Here is a 20,643-nt window from a genome sequence, read left to right on the forward strand (position 1 = left end):
GTATTCCAATGTTGGAAGTATTCAATGAACTTCTCTTAGAGGCAAAGGTACCAGATTCATGGATGGAAGCATATATTACCCTCTTACCGAAAGAAGATGCAGACTTACAACAGATAAAAAACTATAGACCGATATCTTTGTTGAATGCAGATTACAAAATATTTGCTTCAATAATTGCAGAAAGACTAAAATGATTTTTAAATCAATTTATACATTCAGATCAAAATGGTTTTCTACCTAAGAGACAAATTAAAGACAATATGACAACAATCTTAAATACATTGGAGTATTATGAAGCACACCCAGAGAAATAAATGGCCAGGGGTGAAATGCTACCGGTTCGGACCGGTTCTGCTGTCCAGGTATGGAAAATTTTGAATGGTTCGGAGAACCGGTAGGGATAATTTTGATTGGCTCTGCCCACCTGCCCTCCCCCTCCTCTCACCTCTCCTATATTCTGTTGTTTATTAGCTCAGCTGATTCATGCGGCAGAGCGATTGCTGCCTCAGATGAGCTAAGAAACAGCAAATGAGTCTTAGTCTCATTTGCCCTCAGCTAGAATAATAAAGGGACACTTTCTGCCCCCCCCCCCAAACAGGGAAAGGAATACTAGCTTTAATGAGATGTCTGGGCGTTCAGCCAAGAGCAATTATCACCTCCTTAAAATGTTGCGAAACTGCAAACAGTTTCGCAACTGCGAATCTTGCCTGAATTGAGAAACTGCCTCAAAAGAAACTGCCTTTTACTTCCTCTGGAGCAAAAGCAGAGCTCCTCTTCCAGGGTAGATTTTTCTCTGTCTTCTATTTTTCTTCCACAGCAGAACAAAAAAGCCTCTTCCTGTGAAGGCTTTTCCAGTTCTTTATTCTGATTTTCTCCTGGAGCAAAAGAAAACCCTTTCTAGTGAAGTAGTTCCACTGGTTAATTGTTCTCACTGTCAGGAAGTTTCTTCTTATTTTTAGGTTGCTTCTCTGTTTCTTCAGTTTCCATCCATTGCTTCTTGTTTTGCCTTCTGGTGCTTTGGAAAATACATTGCCCCCCCCTTCTTTCTGGCAGCCCCTTAAAAGCCTGTTGCCTATCACACTCTTGGGCAAAGCATGTGAGCCATTTCCTCCTTTCAGTGGTCCATAAAAGTACATCTATAGTATGTAGATAAAGGTGAAAAAAGGTAAACAACATTTTTACAGAACTATAGATATGTTGATGCTGGGTGTGACAAGAAATGGCTGGGAGAGGAGAGGCCAGACAAGGCACCTCTTGAAGTGAGTGACATTGAGCTGGCCATGCCCACTCAGTCACATGACGACCAAGCCACACCCACAGAACCGGTAGGGAAAAGTTTTAGATTTCACCATTGCAAATGGCGCTGGTCTTCCTGGATGTACAGAAAGTATTTGGGAACGTGAATTGGCAATTTATGCTAGCACAGCTAAAAGAGATGGGCTTTGGGGAAGATTTGTTAATATGGTTAAGGCAATACATCACAAACAAACTGCAAAAGTGATGGTAAATGGAGACATGACTGAGAAGGTTAGCATTAAGAAAGGTACAGAACAAGGATGTCCCTTGTCACCACTATTATTTATATTGATGTTGGAAGTATTAAATAGAAACATTAGACAAAATATAGAGATAAAAGGCATGGAAATTAAAAAGGAACAGTACAAATTACAGGCATCTGCAGATGACTTAGCTTTTCTTTTGGAAGACCCAGAGGAAATAGGGCCTAAACGAATAGAAAAAATAGAAGAATATGGAGAAGTTTTTGATATTTGTTGTAAGTCTTTTTTTGTTCTGAGCCTTAGCTTTCCTAACTTCAGCTTTGCAGGTTCGGGTTATTTGTTGATACTTTGCCATAGTTATGTGTCCCTCTTTCCATGTTTTTGTACTTTATTTCTTTCAATTGATCAGAGAATTCTTTGTGCAACCATGTTATTTCTTTTCTCTTTTCTTTTCTTTTCTCTTTTCTTTTCTTTTCTTTTCTTTTCTTTTCTTTTCTTTTCGTCAAAGCAGAAAACTGCCTGGGGAGACTTTCAAAGCAGTTGAGCAAACTCAGGCAGAAAGGAATAAACAGTTAACCTTACAAAATATTTTTAAATTAAACCTTGCAAAATTTTGATGTGGAAACACATTTATGGGAGGTAATTATGTAACTATTCATTTTTGGATTGCATCAAGCACTTGAGAAGTTCATTACAAATTGTGTGCAAATTTCTGAAAGTTGAATTGGGTAGACAATTGTATTTTGGAACATCTTTGAAATATAGCAGAACTGAAATGATTACTTATTATTTTCCTTGGCAAGTAAAATAATATTTGTTGTATACCATATGGGCATTTCGGAGAAAAGAATAATATAGGTAGTCCTTGACTTGTAACCACAATTAAGCCCAAAATTTCTGTTACTAAGTGAGACAGTTGTTAAGTGAACTTTGCCCCATTTTACAACCTTTCTTGCCACAGTTGTTAGGTGAATCACTGCAGTTAGTAAGTTAATAACGTGGTTCCTAAGTGAATCTGGTTTCCCCATTGACTTTACTTGTCAGTTCACAGAAGGGGATCACATAACCTCAGGAAACTGCAACCATCATAAATATGAGTCAATTGCCAAGTGTCTGAATTTTGATCACATGACTATGGGGATGCAGCAACAGTCATAACTCTGAAAAATGGTGATAAGCCAATTTTTAAATGAACTGTTGTAAATTGAGGGTTACCCGCACCCCATTCCCTCCAGGACTGTAAGAAGACTTATAATATTTGCCATATTGAGAAAAGCCTTTCCACGAGCAATTTGAAAGTAATTTGACAAGGCTTAGTTCGAATTCTGTTCAATATATTTGTAAGTGATAATATAAGGATTTCTAGGTAAGATTTGTCTTTTTTCAGATGACACAAAGGTGTGTAATAGAGTTGATATTCTTGGGGGTATTTGTAACATGGAAAATAATTTGGTTTTGCTGGAAAATTGATAAAAAATGTGGAAACTGCAGTTCAATGTTTTTAAGGTAAGAGCATGCAGTTGGGGAAAAAAGAATCCTCTGTCAGTGTACAGTATTGGAGTATTAGAGAGCTAATGACCAATCTTCAGAGTGTTAACAACCAGATGACTACAGGGAATTTAAATCCTCCCAATCACTACCATTCAGTCAGAACTGAAGAAGCGTCTTGGATGAGAAGTGAAATGTCTTCAAGGGAAAAAAAAGTTGCCTTTTGAAAAAGCATCTTTGGGACAAAATTCTGGAATGCATCACTAAAGGGATCACCAGCAGGAAAAATGAGGCCCTAATCCGGCTAAATTCATGTCCATTATCCAAAAAAATTAAAAATTAAAATAATAACAATAAAAAATAATAATTAAAATAAATGAACAAATAAATAAACTGTTGCAATATTTTCAGGATCAGACTCAATAAAACTAGTAAGAGTTGAAAGTTCAAATATATCTCTCTTTATTTACACTAGGCATTCTATATTCACTGAATATTCACAGATAGAAGCAAGGAATGGGTGTTTGCAGCTCCTTATATATACAATGGGTGGAGCTAGGTATGGGAGTGGTAAAGTATGAATACATTAAGAAGTGAAGAATAAATTAACCCCTGATATCCCGTTCATATACTATTTACATATTAGAGAATAAGGCATTTACATGTGACAAATCCCCCTCTAAATGCCGATTCGATATGCTACTCCAATTACATTCAGATTCAGGACAATACAAAACATATAACTTGGAAGTCAAGTATTTATGCTGCTTAAATGGCAAAGGCTTTGTCAATATGTCAGCTAATTGTTCTGATGTCTCACAATGCACCGCTTTAATAAATCCATCCTGAGATAATTGTCTCACATGTTTAAATTTTATGTCTATATGTCTGGACCTTTGTCCAATGGCGTCAGATCTAGATATTTCGATAGCCGCTTTATTATCTTCATGCATGACAAAAGGTAAGGCAGGTTTTTTCCAAACATCAGAAATTAAATCATTAAACCATACAAGGTTATTTGCTGCTTTAGATAAACAAACATATTCTGCTTCTGTCGTTGAAGTGGCCACTAAATCTTGTTTGCCAGTGTACCAGTAAACTGGACAATCATTTAGGAGGAATACATATCCAGATGTACTTTTTCTGCATGAAGTGTCTCCAGCCCAATCTGCATCTGCGTAACATGTGAGGTTTGGCTCCTTAACATTATTAGGCTCTAATATCAAACAAAAATCTAAGGTATTCTTCAAATATCTTAATATCCTTTTAACAGCTTCCCAATGGTACATTGTTGGTTTGCTGACATGTCTGGACAATAAATTGAGAGGTAAAGCGATATCGGGTCTAGTCCAATTGGAAATGTAAAGAAGGGAACCTATGATAGACCTATAGAATGTATTATCTTTGAATTCAGGGGATGATTCATCTGCATTTCTTAGGAAGTCTGTCTGCATAGGAGTGTCACAGGGTTTGGCATCGCTTAGATTGCATTTGTTCAAGAGTTCTATGATCTTATCTCTCTGAGTAAGTTTGAATCCTCTTTTAGTTTTATTAATTTGAACACCAAGATACTTATTTACTTTGCCTAAAGATTTCAATGAGAAATGTTCATTTAGCTTAGTTACAAATGTTTCTCTTCTTTCTTTATGTTTACCTATGTACAAAATGTCATCCACATAGATCAATACAAATTCTATGTAATCATCACCCTTTTTAACAAAGAAACAGTTATCAGCAGTAGTAGCATTGAAATCCATAGTTTTAAGTACTTTTACTAAACAATCATACCATCGTTTACCAGATTGTTTTAACCCGTATAAACTCTTGTTTAATAACCAAGTCTCATTCTTGTTTGTGTATTGACTGTGAGGTGCTCTTACATATATTTCCTTATCTAGTTTTGCGTGTAAATACGCAGTCTGTATGTCATATTGGAATACATCGAGATTGAGTGCTGATGCTACAACTAGAGCTGTTTTGACACTCTCAGTTCTTACTGTGGGGGAGTATGTGTCAGTATAGTCCTCCGGATATTTCTGTGCATAACCCTGTGCAACTAATCTAACCTTGTATAGAGTATTGCCTCCCTCTAAATTTTTAATTTTATATATCCACCTAGTGCCAATAATGGTTTTGTCCTTTGGTGCAACTGCAGGTGTAAATACATTTAATCCTTGTAAACTTTCCATTTCTTTCTTCATTGCTAATTCCCATTTTTCTTTTTCTTTACGAGGAAGTTTTAACACTTCCTCATACGTATTAGGTGTTGTTGATTCTCCATCCATATGCATTATATAATCTTTGTATTTATTTGGCATTTGGTTTCTGGTGTTTCTAATTGTTTTTTCAGGTTTACTATTATTATCATGCAAATATCTTGTTTCCTTTTTTGTTAGTGTATCTGTCTTTATTTTGTGTTGACTATTTGTCCATGTTTTGGTTTTGTTTCTATGTTTGTTGTCATTTTGCTTTTCTATAGTCCCTTTCTCTTGGGGTTTTGTATCTTTGTTGTTACTTGGGAATATTTCATTAAGATGTATTTTAGACCAGTTGGCCTGTTCATGGAACACAGCTGTTCTGGAAACTATAAATTTGTTATTATTATCAATGAATCTGTATCCTTTTGTGCCTGTCTCATATCCCATAAATCTGAGTCTTCTAGACACATTTTCTCCCTTTCTTCTTAATTGTTTAGGTATGTGTACGTCTGCAGTGACTCCAAATATGTGCATGTGTGCTAATTTTGGTTTCCTATTATACATCACTTCATATGGTGTCTTATTTACAATGCTGGACCAGGTTCTATTCTGTGTGTAATTGGAATAATGTAGGGCTTCTGACCAGAATTGTTTGCTTAAGCCAGCATCTTCCAATGTGCATCTAATCATGGTTTGTAATGTTGAGTTCTTCCTCTCTGCAATTCCGTTCTGGAACGCAGAAAATGGGCTAGATGTGTAATGTAACATTCCTTTGTCCTTCAGCCATTGGGAGAATTCCTTAGACATGAATTCACATCCCCTATCTGTCATGATTTGTTTTATTTTGAAATTGTGTTGTGTTTCTACGCGTTTATAAAATTCTTTAAATTTCTGAAAAGTTTCATCTTTGTGTTTTAATGTATATACAAATCCATAGCGACTATAATCGTCCACTATGGTTAAGAAGTAACGTTTTCTATAAGTGATTGATGGAGTTAGTGGACCAACCAGGTCCATGTGTACTAAATCAAAAATTTTGTTGGTTGACCTTGTTGATTTTCTAGGCCTGGGACTAGTTTTTAGTTTTGTAGATTTACATACTGAGCATTCCAAATAGTTTTCACAATTTTTTATTTTAACACCTTCTGCGTGTTCAGTCATTTTTTGTACTACAGGAAAACTGGCATGTCCTAACTTCCTATGCAAAACATGAGCACACTCATCATGAATTGGCTTTCCTATTTTTGGTTTTTTTTCATTATGTGCATCCTTGTGATCATGAGCTACTTTACATTCATCATTGTCACTGTTGCTAATGTTTCCATCATCTAGTTCAATACAATCTTCCATATTTGAATCAATGTTGTGTAACCATTTCTCCTTTGTTATTAAATAAGGTAGGCCTCCTTTAATCATTACTGTACCTATATCTATTTTATTTTTCTCCAAGGTCGCTTTTCCTTTTGAAAAAACAATATTAATATCAGAATCTCTGCTTAGTTTTATGACACTTAGTATGTTATGAGGTATTTCAGGTATTAGTAATACCCCCTCTATTTTTCCTAGGCCAGGTAAGGTTACATTCCCTCTACCTAATACTTGAACCTTTTCTTGGTTAGCTACTTTTATTACAAATTTATCTTCTACAAATGAAGATAATATACTTTTGTTATTAGTGGTGTGATTAGTTGCTCCAGAATCAATAAGCCAATTATTGTTCTCAGTTTGCTGTATGTTAGTGTTGTCTTGTTTGTTTAGTCCATTCAGTGAACCAGATTTTCTATCCTTTGAATTATCTCTGCCCCCTCTATGCTCTTTGTAATTTGGTGGGCTTCTATATCTATGTCTATCAATGGAAGACTGTCTATAATTGTATTTATTTCTGTGTTCTGACCTATGTCTTTCTTTTGAGATTTTGGGGCAATCTCTTCTATTGTGTTCCCTGGATCCACAGTTGTGGCATCTAAATGTTTCATTATATCTTTCTTGAAAAGCTACTTTTCTATATGGTTTGTGTTCTATGTGGTTGTTAGAGCGACTCCTCCTTGAATTGTCTTCAGCTATTAACTTATTGGATAGACTTTCTATGGATAAGTATCCTAGATTGATTGTGTCTAAATGTGACATATAATTATCCCATGATGGGTCAAGTGAGTTGATGATAACACTTTTCATCGTTTGATCTGAAATCACCTCCCCCCTTAAATGCAGTTCAGCTCTTATTTTGTTTAAAGATATTAAATGTTCACTTATGGAAACCCCTGGTTTTATCCTAGAGGAAAAGAAATCTTTAGACATTCTTGTGGTAGTAGCTACACTGTCACTGTGAAATAAATTGAACATGCATTGAATAATTTCTGAAACAGTCAGATTTTGCTTAATGCTGTGATACATAGCAGGAGATACACTAGAAATTAATAAGAAAAATGCTCTATGGTGTAAGCAGTCTAATTTTAGAGTCCAAGGTCTTTTTGGGGGATTAGTGATAAAAAACAGTAAGTTTTCTTTCATAAAGACAACCTGGAGCTGCTGATACCATTCTTGTAAATTAATGCCATCTATCCTCAGCTTTGGGAAGTCACTGGGCAAGTTTCCGACATTATTGGGTCCATTACTTACAACCGGAGGTAGTCCGTGGTCTCGTAAATGCTGGAAATTACAAAATGGCGTGGGAATGCTCGCAACGAGCCTGCACGATCCTTTCAGCAACTCATGTCTTCCTGGGCCGTCTGCGTGGTCTTGCGCATGCGCGTTGTTTATTTCGTCCCTGGAGTCGTCGTGAGAGGTTCTCGTCGTTGCGGCTCGCTCGTTCTGCTCCTCCTCAGATGAATCGGTCTCTGGCTCGATCTTGGGAGTCCTGACGATGGCGGTTGTTCTTTTTCTTCTCTTGAGAGCGTTGGTGCTTGCATCGGTCTGCGGCGTGGGGCGGTATCTGCAGGGCTCTCTGGGTTCAGGCGTCGGTGCTCTCGTCGTCAGGATGGGAGCGGGTAGATTTTGAGGCGTTGGCTTGCTCGCTTGCTTTCTAGTTGACTTTTTGGTAATTTTTAGTTTCGGTCCAAATGCAGCAAAAAGCGTTTTCATTGCTGATTTTATCTGAGTATCTGTTGAATCACCTTCACTTTCCGATTCTGATTCTTCTGAGGTGTTTGACTTTTCTTTTTCGTTTTCATTATCTAGTAATGTCTTTCGCGCCAGAAATTTTGAATCGAGTTTTCTGATTGGCTCTGCTTCGCTCATTCTGGAGGTCTGTTGAAACCAAGATGGCTGCCATTCAAAATTTTGCGCGGGATCACCGTTTTTCTTCTTCATAGTGTTTTTTTCTGTAATCGTATCACTCACTATTTTTGAATCTTTTGGCTTTTCAGTAGCGACGTGCTTCTCTCTCGCTGCTCCGCTGTTTTTCAGCATATCTTGGAGGTTCACGATGAGGCTTTCATCGTTCTTCTGGCTTTTTAATAATTTTAATATCTCTGACCTGAGTTCGTTGTTTTCTATTTTGATTTCCTCTCGGTCATCGTTTTCATTTATTATTTCTTCGTCTTCAGTGGTGTATTCTTCAGATTCTCTCGAAATCGCGTTTGTGGATTCATCGATTATTTCTTGATCCGTTTCCATTTCTTTGCTGTATGCCCTGGTGTTGGGCCTATCTCTCTTAGACATATTTAAATTTTTTTTATTGAGTCAATTAACCATCCTCTGCTACCAGCTTGTTGCAATATTTTCAGGATCAGACTCAATAAAACTAGTAAGAGTTGAAAGTTCAAATATATCTCTCTTTATTTACACTAGGCATTCTATATTCACTGAATATTCACAGATAGAAGCAAGGAATGGGTGTTTGCAGCTCCTTATATATACAATGGGTGGAGCTAGGTATGGGAGTGGTAAAGTATGAATACATTAAGAAGTGAAGAATAAATTAACCCCTGATATCCCGTTCATATACTATTTACATATTAGAGAATAAGGCATTTACATGTGACATAAACAAATAAATAAAAAACTCAAAAGGCAGACTTGATGGACCACTAGTCCTTTTTCTGCCATTAGTTTACTATATTTCTATGAAATCTTATGCATTATTACTTCCCCTCCCCCCAAATTCGCTTCCCTATTCATTTTTCTTAACTTGAAATATAATTTTAACTTGAAATATAATATTACAAGAAAGTAAAATGATATGGATCTGCTATGTTACCTTTAATTCCATATAATTGTCTGATTCTTTTTCTCCTTCAGCCCTGTTTTTCCAGGACTATTTGAATTTTGTTCTCGATATACTGGAGCTTCCTTGCAAGGAGCAACACAGCTGAATAATAAGGTACAGCCTTCTACTGTTTCATAACTTAAGATATATTGACTAGAGCTGTGATGATGAACTTATGGCATGCATGCCACAGGTGGCACGCAGTGCCCTCTCTGTGGGCACGTGAACTGTCACCCCAGTTCAACTCCACTGGATATGCGCACGCACCTCCCGTCAGCCAGCTGGTCGTCGGGTCTCTGCCGCGCATGCGTGGGAGGTGAGGCGTGTGTAGGGGGCTCGTGCGCATGCATGGGGTGCATGCGTGGAGCGTGCATGCATGCATCTTGGGGCGCATACATGAGGGCTGCACATGCATTGCATTTTGGGGGTTCGGGAATGCATGTGTGCATTCGCAGGCACGCATACATGCTTTGGGCACTCGGTCCGGAAAAGGTTAGCCATCACTGGACTAGAGCATTCTTCTAATGCTGTTTTCAACTATGCAGTAAAATGACATTCATAACTTTTTATTGAATTTTATTGAAGTATGATCATAACTAAAGTTGAATAAACGCATGAGCCTAAATTAGAAAGTTCCCAGTTGGAAAGTTCCCAGTTCACTTTGGATTGGTTTTCATTTAAATTATGATTTTAATCATTAGTTAGGAAGATTAATTATTTAAATTAATCCACAAGATTCTGTAATCATCCTTAGTAAAAATGCATTTTAAACTGGAATTTATGTATTTCAGTACTCAGAACGATGCACATACAGATTTCATTTTTAGAAAGTCCATATTATATAAAACAATGATTTAGTCAGATTTTTAGATTAATTTTGATTAAAAAATGGAATGATAGTACTTGTGAAACTATAGGAATATGGACTAGTTACATTTTAATTAATTGTGGAAATTTGGGAGCATATTTTTGATAACTTTTGTCAAACTATCATCAGATTTCTGTGGCCTGCTGTTTTGATTGGGTTTTGATCTATTACTTAGAACCTCAGAATAGATTGTGATCACTTCTGTTCCCCTCTCCAGCCCTTTAATTTGCATTTAGATTTATCTTCCTTGTCCTAACCTGCTTCCTTGACTCAAATTACTGCTTTTTTTAGCTTTTGCACTTTCAGACAGATGTCAGTTACAAGATCTACCATCTTGTAAAAATAAGATATAAGAAAGCAGAATAGAATGTAATTGTATGTAAGCAAATATATACAGTATATGTATATACGGTATGTATACTGTTTATGATTATTTCTTTAATCAATGTACACTTAAGAATACTTTTTAAATCCCTTTAAATATTTTTTAAATTGTATCTTGATAATTTATGCAAAGGCTTTACACAGTGGTATGCTTGGCATAGTGTTGCAAAGGATGACAAGAATGATATTCTAATACATGTGTATACTCATACTTAAACATGTAGAACTCCTAGTAAAGGCAGAGGTCTGTATCCAAATTGAACACAGCAAGGAAGAAGCAATTACTAGAAAAAATGAACACCAAGAGGAAGTTAGTTGGTAGCATGTTATTTACAGGACAGAAAAACCCAAGAAGACTGACCTCACAACCACTGGAACTGAACAATTTCATAACCTGCCCCTGGAGGAAAACTTGCAAACATTGGGAGAAGGATTTCACTCAAGTGTTCCAGTAGCTCAGACTTCCCCAAAGAAAAAAAGCACAGCTGTTTGTGATGGGTGACTCATTTCTCAGAGGAACAGAATCAGCAATCTGTAGACCACATAAGATTAAAGATATGTGAGAGGGAGGCGTAGCCAGCGTCGCGGCATGACAGCTGTTTTTTTGGGGGCTCCAGAATAGCCGCTGATATCTTAGCTGATCGAGAGTCTTAATTGACCTAAGCCATCTTGTAGGGAGGGCAAACAAGAGAAGCACGGATTGATTAACTCAGGGAATCCACAAATTCCTGGATTAATCAAAGGTAGCTTCTCAAACCAGACATCTGAGAAAGCTGCCATAAGAGCCACTAAGAAGCTGGGGGCTCACAACGGAGCAGTGATATCAAGAGAAAGTGCATCATGGAGGGGGGAAATGGCTGGCATCAGGCGATACGGTGTGGATTCTGGGTCTCCAGGAGAACACCGATACCCTAACCAATTTTGGGGATCCCCAAGGATCATAGCTGTCTTGTGGAGACAGCGAAGAAAGAAGACACTCGCTGGCATGGATAGGGAATGAGCAAGTTCCTTGAAGTGCTGGCATTAGTCTTTGACCCGTCAGCAAAGGAAGGCAGCTATTAAGGAGCTGTCATAAACCAGAGTGGCCACGATCAGAAAGAGGGAATGTTGGAGCAGTAATTGAATGGAGTATTGTTGCTGGGTGAGTAATTAGCCAACTCACAGGTAAAAAGGAAAAAACTTTTAACAGCTTGAAAGAAATCCCAGCGGAAATTGACAGCTAATTAGCACTGGGGAACTTAAGCGGAGAGAGAGAAAAAAGGAACTTTAAAATCAAATCTAAATCCCTAAAAGGAATCTTCCACCTGGATTTATAATTGGATTTGGAAAAAATAAGAATAAGAATAAGCTCAAGCTCAACCCTTCCAAGACTGAGTGGCTGTGGTTCCCGGCATCCCGATATAGTCAGCTGACTCCATTGCTGACTATTGGGGGCGAGTCTTTGGCCTCCTCAGAGAGGGCGCGCAATCTGGGAGTCTTCCTGGATACGCAGCTGTCCTTGGAGGAACATCTGACAGCTGTCAGGGGGACCTTTTGTCAGGTTCGCCTGATTCGCCAGTTGCGACCCTTTCTTGATCGGGATTCCATGTGCACAGTCACTCATGCCCTCGTCACCTCTCGCCTGGACTACTGCAACGCTCTCTACATGGGGCTCCCCATGAAGAGCACCCGGAGGCTCCAACTGGTCCAGAATGCGGCCGCGCGGGTAATTACGGGAGCTGCATGGCGCTCCCACATAACACCGCTCCTGCGCGAGCTGCACTGGCTCCCAGTGGTTTTGAAATAAATTTGAAATAAAATAAAAATAAATAAATAAATAAAAAGACAAGGAAAAAGGAGACAGAAAAACGTTTTAAACAGCAGAAGAATTTAATTTAAAGAGTGACTGCTTTTGCGTACTGCAAGATGGCTATTTTGTTATGGAAATTGTGAATTGGAGAAACAACTGCTGGAGGGGGAATTTAAGCGAAGAGAGAGAAAAAAGGAAATTTAAAATCAAACCTAAAGCCCTAAAAGGAATCTTCCACCTGGATTTATAATTGGATTTGGAAAAAATAAGAATAAGACTAGGAAAAAGGAGACAGAAAAACATTTTTTTAAACAATAAAGGATTTAATTTGGAAAACAGAAAGTAAGCGTTCTTGTGGATTATAAAATGGAGATTTTGTTGCCAGAAGACTAGTGATTTGGAGAAAGACATTTGTCGGCAGAAAGAACGTGAGAGAGAGGCGTGGGAGTGCATATTTGTGCAGCTGAAGCAAGGTTAAAGAGACAAAGACTAAACTGTGCTGGCTCAAGTAAATATTTGAAGTGGACTTTTTTTTTTAAAGAGACTATGGACTTTGAAACCTGAAGTATATGTAAATGAAAAGAACAAGCTTAAAAATCCTAGCCTTTTAAAATTGAAAATATGGAGAATTGGGAGGATGAATATGAGACACTAAGGGAGATGTTTCAAAAAATAAGGGAGGTATTTAAGGGAAATAAAGAAGCAGAAGATTGGTTAGATGGCAAAAAAAAAGAACAGAAAAGATGAATGAGAAGCAAGAGAGACGAGATAATATTGAAAAGGAAATAATTGAAAAAAAGATAAAGATGATTACACTGGGTTCAACAGTGATAGAATAAAAATGGATAAGGGAAAATACATCTCAAATATGAAGAGAAGAGAAATAAATGGGGAAAGATTGAGAATGAAAAGCAATAGAGTTAAAATTAAAGGAAAAAGGCTGAAGGGGAGAGATAAGAAAAGGAAAAAGAAGAAGGTAAAGAAATGGGAGAAAGACGAAAACATCAAGAAAGAGAACTGTGGAAAGACTAAGAGAAAATGGTTAAGAGTCAGTGAAAATGTTAATTTGTCAATAAAGAGAAGGACGCTAGTTGTAGAAATTGTATGTTGGAAGATTGTTTGAGTAAAGGTTTAAAAGAAAAAATGGAATAAGATGAAATATACTGCTGATAATTAAAAAGATGAGGGGAAATTTCGAGAAATATACTTGATAAATGAAAGAAAGATCGGGGTTGTCTGAACTCCATAGTGGAAAATATAAAATTGAAAATGAATACAGCAACAGAGAGGGATGAAGGAAAGAGAAGAGAGAGGGAAGGAAGAGAAGGGAGGAAGGAAGGGAAGGGAAATTAGCGTAGGAGTGAGGGTAAGAGAGGGAGGAAGAGAGGAGGTGAAGGAGAAAGGAAGGGGAAGTAGGGAGGAGAAGAAGAGGAGGGGAAGAGAAAGTAAGGAAAGAAAAGAGAGAGGTTTGAGGAGAAAAGTTGCTGTACAATAAAAAAGATGAAAGAAAGGCAATCCTGAACAAGTATAAAGATATTAAGATAAAGAATGAATTGTTTAAAGAATAAAAGAGAACAAATATGAATAAATAGCCATAATTAGAATTTAAGGGCAAATGAAGATGTTGTTTATGTAAGCAAGCATAGAAATATTGAGACATGATAAAAAAAAAGGGAAAAAAGATTTTGGCAAAAACTGTAATTGAAGTAAAATGTATTTGAATTTGATTAATTGTATAAAATAAGATATGGACAATGCTCTGTTCAAAAAAGATGTGGGTAAATGTGTGTGTGGGAGGGGGGAACCAATAAAACTTTTTTTTTTAAAGAGAAAGTGCATCATCTAGGTGAGAACCTGGCTTTATCGATAAAAGTTTCCTTTTCATACCCACTTGAAATCAATATATATAGAGTGGAAGTGGCTAAAGTGAGGAGGGAGAGCGGTTGTGTATCAGCTCTCCATTTCCGGTATTGAAGCGGCAAAGAAAGTGAAAGCTTAAAAGGGGAAAAGTTTTTCTTTCTTTTTTTGTATGGATTACATGAACTGAAAATTTGGCTGAGAATTGATTTGGAAGACTGGATTTGAAATTAAGAAGAGTGAGAAAATTGACTGATTAGTTTGAGACAGAGAGAATTATTACAAATGATTTTAATTTAAATGGAAATGGATTGAAAGAATTGAAGCGTGGAACCGTATAGTTTTGTTATACTGCAATGCCATCTAGTGGCAAGAAAGAAAAAACTATAAAAAAAACCAACTTTGAATTAGTTACAAGCCTATTTTTACCTTGACAATGCTGGCTGTGCTGATAAGAAAACAGCTGTTGAAGAGAGAAACTCGTATGAGAAAGGAGTGAAGAGATGGGAGTGCTGAATTTGTTTTTACTTTTTTATCTTTTTTTTTTTATTTGCCTGTGTGAGCTTTTTGAAGTACTTTGTTTTGGAGTTGCTGTTTTGGAGATTCTTCCTTCATCTTTGTATGGTTTTTCCCCCCTTTTTTTAAGGAGTGAAAAAGGATACTTGTGGTTCGTTTAAAATTTGGATTAAGGCAAGAAGAGCCTGGAGGAGGATAGGAGTTTAAAAAAACAATTTTTTCTTCTGTATCTTTCGAAAAAAAAAAATTGTTCCTGGCTTTTCCTTTTGTTTTGGTTTTGTTTTGTTCTGTTTTTTGTTTTTTTGGCTGGATAGTATTATTGGATATTTTTGTATCTTTTGGAGACTAATTGGATTTGTTCTTTTTTTAGTAATTTGGCTTTCAATACTTTTTCTATTTTATTTTTATTTTTCTAATTTACTCATCGGATTAAATTGGATATTTGGATTACAAATTAATACCATAAGTGGATTACAAATTGGGGGTCTACAAAGCTAAAGGGTGAAGAAATTTACAGCACATCTGCACTCAGCAGCAAATCCTTCTATGACAGAAACTAAAATCATCAGAAACGATGGATTTAAGAAACCTTATACAATCGCTCCATGATGACTTAAAAGAAGATTTAAAAGAAGTAAAAGAGATGATTGGGAAAAACAAAGAAAGAATTCAAAAAGTAGAGGAAAAAGCAGACTTGACAGAAAAGAAAGTGGAAGAATTAGAGGAAAAATTAACATCAGTAGACAAAAATCAAGAGCGAACAATCATTTCTCTCAAAATGGATCGATCTGATTTTTATTTACGATTTCAAAATATAGAGGAAGAGAAAAGGGAAAATCTGCCAGAGGTGATGGCAGAGATGTTGGCAGAAGTGATGGAACAATCCAAGGAAAAGATATTAAATGAGATGGATAAGGTTTTTAGAGTACACACAAGATATGCAATGAGAAATAAACTACCGAGAGTTTTGTAAGATTTACAAAGAAAGCGATAAAAACAGAGATATTACAAATAACCAGAAACACTGCTTTGAAATATAAAGACAAAGAAATAGTGGTGCTGAGACAAATACCTAGAAGAGTTAGATATCTGAGGAAAGAATATCATTTCACAAGACTTCTAATCACAAAAGGAGTGAGTTTTAGGTGGTTAATACCAGAAGGAATATTGGTGACATGGCAAGAGCAAAAACACAGATTAGATTCCATTGAAAAAGCAACAGCATTTTATGAACAATTTTGGGGATCATTAGAAGAAGGAAAAGCAGGAGAAGCAAGAGAAACCAGAGACCAAGAGGGAAGTGTAAAAGAGAAAGAAAAAAGGACAAAAGATCAGGAAGAAAGAGCAATGAGAGAAGGAACAAGAGCAAAAGAAGCAAAAGATCAAAGAGAGACAAGAGCGACAAGATCAAAAGTTAGTAATAAGTAAAATATGGAAGAAGAAATAAAAGCAATATCAATAAACATAAATAGATTGAATTCAGCGCTAAAAAGGAATAGAACTTTAAACAAATTGAACAAACTAAAGATGGATATTATATGTTTGCAAGAAGTACATATTAGAAAACAACATATAAAATTATTAGAATATCCAAAATTAGGAGTTTTATTCACTTCATTGTTACAACAAAGTAAAAGAGGAGTAGCATTACATATAAAAGAAAAATTAGAGCCTAAGTCAATATTTGTAGATGAAGAAGGGAGGATCCTAATTGTGGAAGTAAGAATGAACTTTAAACAAATACTTTTAGTATAGTGTTATACTCACCAAATGAGAAACAGGAGGAATTTTATGGTCAATTACACAGAAAAATATCAGAATTGGAATATGAAAATATATGCATAATGGGTGACTTTAATGCAGTAATTGATGTTGATTTGGACTATAAAACAACAAAAATGAATAAGAAACCCAGAAAAACCAGAAGACTTTCTTCACAATGATAGAGGAATTAAGTATTCAAGATCTATGGAGAAACAGACACTTGAAAGAAAAACAGTACACTTTTTATTCAAATAGACATTTGTCATGGTTCAGGATAGGTATGATATGGATGTCAACAGATTTATTAGACAATTTACAAGAAATAAATATTGACTCAAATCTTTGGGTGGACCATAATCCAATTACAATAACATGGAAAGGTCAAAAGAAAAAGTATAGATGGACTTTGAATCAAGCAATCTTAAATGAAAAACAATTTCAACAATTTATGGAAAAAGAACTCGAGCTTTTCTTTAAAATAAATAAAAAGGAAGATACTTCACTTCAGAATGTATGGGATACAATGAAAGCATATATTAGAGGCTTGGCAATTACATATTTGGGGAAAAAGAATAAAAAGAAAAGACAAACAGAAAAAATTGGAAGAGGAATACAAAAGATTTGAGAAAGAATTACAAAAAAATCCACAAAATGATAAAGCTAAAAAGCAAATGGAATTTTAAAAAAAATGAAATAAATCTAATTGAACAAGAATTTTTGGCATACAAATTAAGGTCAGCCAAACAGAACTTTTTTGAGAATGCAAATAAGCCAGGTAGATGGTTGGCATACTAAATGAAAAAAGAAAAAGAGAAGAAATTAATCAATTACAAGATGAAAAAGGAAATATATGTTATAGAAATGAAGAAAATAAAAAAATAATGCAAAATTATTATGAAAGTTTATATAAGCAAGAGATGATACTGGATGGAAAAATAAAACAATTTTTAGAGAATTCTGACTTACCTAAAATACCTGAACAATATAAGGAAGCTCTAGAAGAAAGAATATCAATAATGGAATTGATAGAAGCGATTAAAAAGCAAAGAAATGGGAAAAACACCGAGTCCGGATGGGTTACCAGCAGAACTATATAAAGTATTTCAAGATGTGTTAAGCAATATAATGTTGGAATTATTTAATGAACTTTTAGTGAAGGCAAAGATACCAGACTCATGGATGGAGGTATATGTTACACTTATACCTAAAGAAGATACAGATTTACAGCAAGTCAAAAATTATAGACCGATCTCATTGTTGAATGTGGATTATAAATTTTTTGCTTCAATTATGGCGAGTAGATTAAAATGGTTGTAAAATGAATTTATTCATATGGACCAAAATGGATTTTTACTTAAGTGACAAATTAGAGACAATATGAGGATAATCTTGAATACTCTGGAATATTATGAGGTACATTCAAAAAAACAAATGGCGATGATGTTTTTAGATGCACAGAAAGCATTTGATAATGTGAATTGGCAATTTATGATATGGACTTTGGAGAGAGATTTTTAAATATGATAAAAACAATTTATAACAAGCAATTAGCAAAAATAATTATGAACAGAGAGATGACAGAAAAAGTTAATATAATGAAAGGAACAAGGCAAGGATGTCCATTATCTCCATTGTTATTTGTATTAACATTAGAAGTGTTGAATAGAAATACAAGAAGAAATGAAGAAATAAAAGGAATGAAAATCAAGAAAGAAGAATATAAATTACAAGCCTTTGCAGATGATTTAGTTTTTATTCTGGAGGAGCCTCAAACAACAGGTCCCAAATTACTAGAACAAATAGAAGAGTATGGAGATGTAGCAGGTTTAAAAATAAAAATAAAAAAAAACAAAGATATTGGTTAAGAATATCACTGAAAAACAGAAAAGAGGAATTAAATATTCAAATTGTGATCAAAGTAAAATATTTAGGAATATATTTAACCTCAAGATGTGTAACAATCAAGATAACTATTATAAATTGAAAAAACAAATTGAGGAAGATTTGGAAAAATGGAAAAATTTACAGCTATCATTGATGGGAAAGATTGCGACAATAAAGATGAATATATTACCGAGACTATTGTTTCTATTTCAGACAATACCGATAAAAGTGGAAAAGACATATTTTGAACATCTCAATAAAATAGTAAAGAAATTTATATGGCAAGAGAAAAAAGCGAGAATAAACATAAAACTTTTACAAGATGTGAGATTACGAGGAGGATTTGGATTACCGAATTGGGAGCTATATTACGAGGCAGCAGTGTTGACATGGATGAGAGAATGGATTGGATTAAGAAATACAAGATTATTAACTTTGGAAGGACATGATTTACAACTGCGCCTTGGTGGTGCAGCAGATTAAAGTACTGTTAAGTAACACCAGCTGCCTGCAATTACTGCAAGTTCGAATCTCACCAGGCTCAAGGTTGACTCAGCCTTCCATCCTTTCGAGGTAGGTAAAATGAGGACCCGGATTGTGGGGGCAATAAAATGACTTTATATAAAAAAGAACACCGGGGGGGGGGGCGAAAGCCCTACTAAGCAGGTATATACAAAAAAGTATGAAGGCTATTGTTTAACGCATTGTAAGCCGCCCTGAGTCTCTGGAGAAGGGCGGCATATAAATCGAACCAATAAATAAATAAATAAATAAATAAATAAATAAATAAATAAATAATAAATAAATAAATAAATAAATAAATAAATAAATAAATAAATAAAACTGGAATGGCATGCCTTTTTGTGGTATGGTAGAAGCAAGATGCACACTTATTTTCAAAGACATTATGTAAGAAATGCATTATTATTAGTGTGGGAGAAGATTAGAGATAAATATTATTTGAAAATACCAGCATGATTATCATCAAAGGAAGCATTAATACATCCAAATATTAATAATATTAGAAATATTCTTAGATATAAAGGTATCTTAACAGACAAGGAGGAATTGAAAGGGAAACAAGAAATAGAAGAACAAGGGATTGAGTTGGATTGGTATACACATATGCAAATTCAAACAAGATATGAAAAAGATGCTAAATTATATGGTTTTTATGTAGAAATGACAGAACTGGATAAGATACTCAGGAACAGATGAACACATAATTAAAATATATATAATTATTTACTTAGTATGGAATTAGCAGAAGAAACAGGTAAAAGAAACAATGATAGAATGGGCAAAAAAAATTGGTTATTCAGTTGAGTTAGATAAATGGCAACAGCTATAGGAAAGGAATTATAAACTAACAATTTCCACAGCATATAAGGAGAATTAATCTAAAATATTTTATAGATGGCACATGCCACCCGAAAAATTGGCAAAAATATTTAAAGACAAATTTGCAAAATGTTGGGAATGCCATCAGATTCCTGAATCGTATTATCATATGTGTTGGACATGTCCAGAAGCAAGAAAGTATTGGATGAAAATTAAAACATGGTTAGAATAAATGATACAACAACATATAGATTTAAAACCTGAACTGTTCCTATTGGGTATCTTACCAGAGAAATTTAGTAAGGAAAATATATACTTGATTGTACATGTGTTAACTGCAGCAAGGATAGCATTTGTGCAAAGATGGAAAGCAGAGAAAATTCCTATGGAGGAAGAAATAATTAAGAAAATATTGGATTGTGCAGAAATGAATAGACTGACTTTGATACTTAAAGAAAGAGAAGAACCGGAATATTATCAGATTTGGGAACAATTTTACTATTGGCTGGACAAAAGATATAAATAGTGTAAATAAAGGTGGGAGAAATGTTATAACAAAGGAAATGACAAATATCAAGTTATGAGAAATGATTGAGGAGTAGGGAGAAGACACAAAAGATGTACTCAGATGATACACTGATGGATTGATTATGTTTTGAATCTTGGTTTGTTTATAAAAATTAAAAAAAAATTGGGGGGAAAAAAGATATGTCAGAGAGGCTCACCAAAGTAATCAAGCCCACTGAATACTATCCATTTCTACTCTTTCAGTTTGGGATGAATGATAAAACCAAGAGCCTAGAAAAAAAATATCTAAAGATTTCAAGCAACTAGGCAGGAAAGCAAAA

At 35.2% G+C, this 20,643-nt stretch overlaps 1 protein-coding gene across 3 annotated transcripts in view; it reads left to right on the forward strand.

Moving 5' to 3' along the window:
- The window catches only part of HDAC3 (histone deacetylase 3), a 187,950-nt gene that overhangs the window by 93,538 nt on the left and 73,769 nt on the right, over positions 1–20,643 (forward strand). For all 3 annotated transcript variants that reach the window (XM_070940850.1, XM_070940852.1, XM_070940853.1), the window contains exon 4: positions 9,425–9,506. In XM_070940850.1, coding sequence (XP_070796951.1) covers positions 9,425–9,506 — 82 coding nt within the window. The remainder of the gene's footprint in view (positions 1–9,424; positions 9,507–20,643) is intronic.

Source organism: Pituophis catenifer, unplaced genomic scaffold (genome assembly GCF_029215685.1).
Source record: "Pituophis catenifer annectens isolate HBS135680 unplaced genomic scaffold, rPitCat1.0.hap2 SCAF_3, whole genome shotgun sequence".
Classification (NCBI taxonomy): domain Eukaryota; kingdom Metazoa; phylum Chordata; class Lepidosauria; order Squamata; family Colubridae; genus Pituophis; species Pituophis catenifer.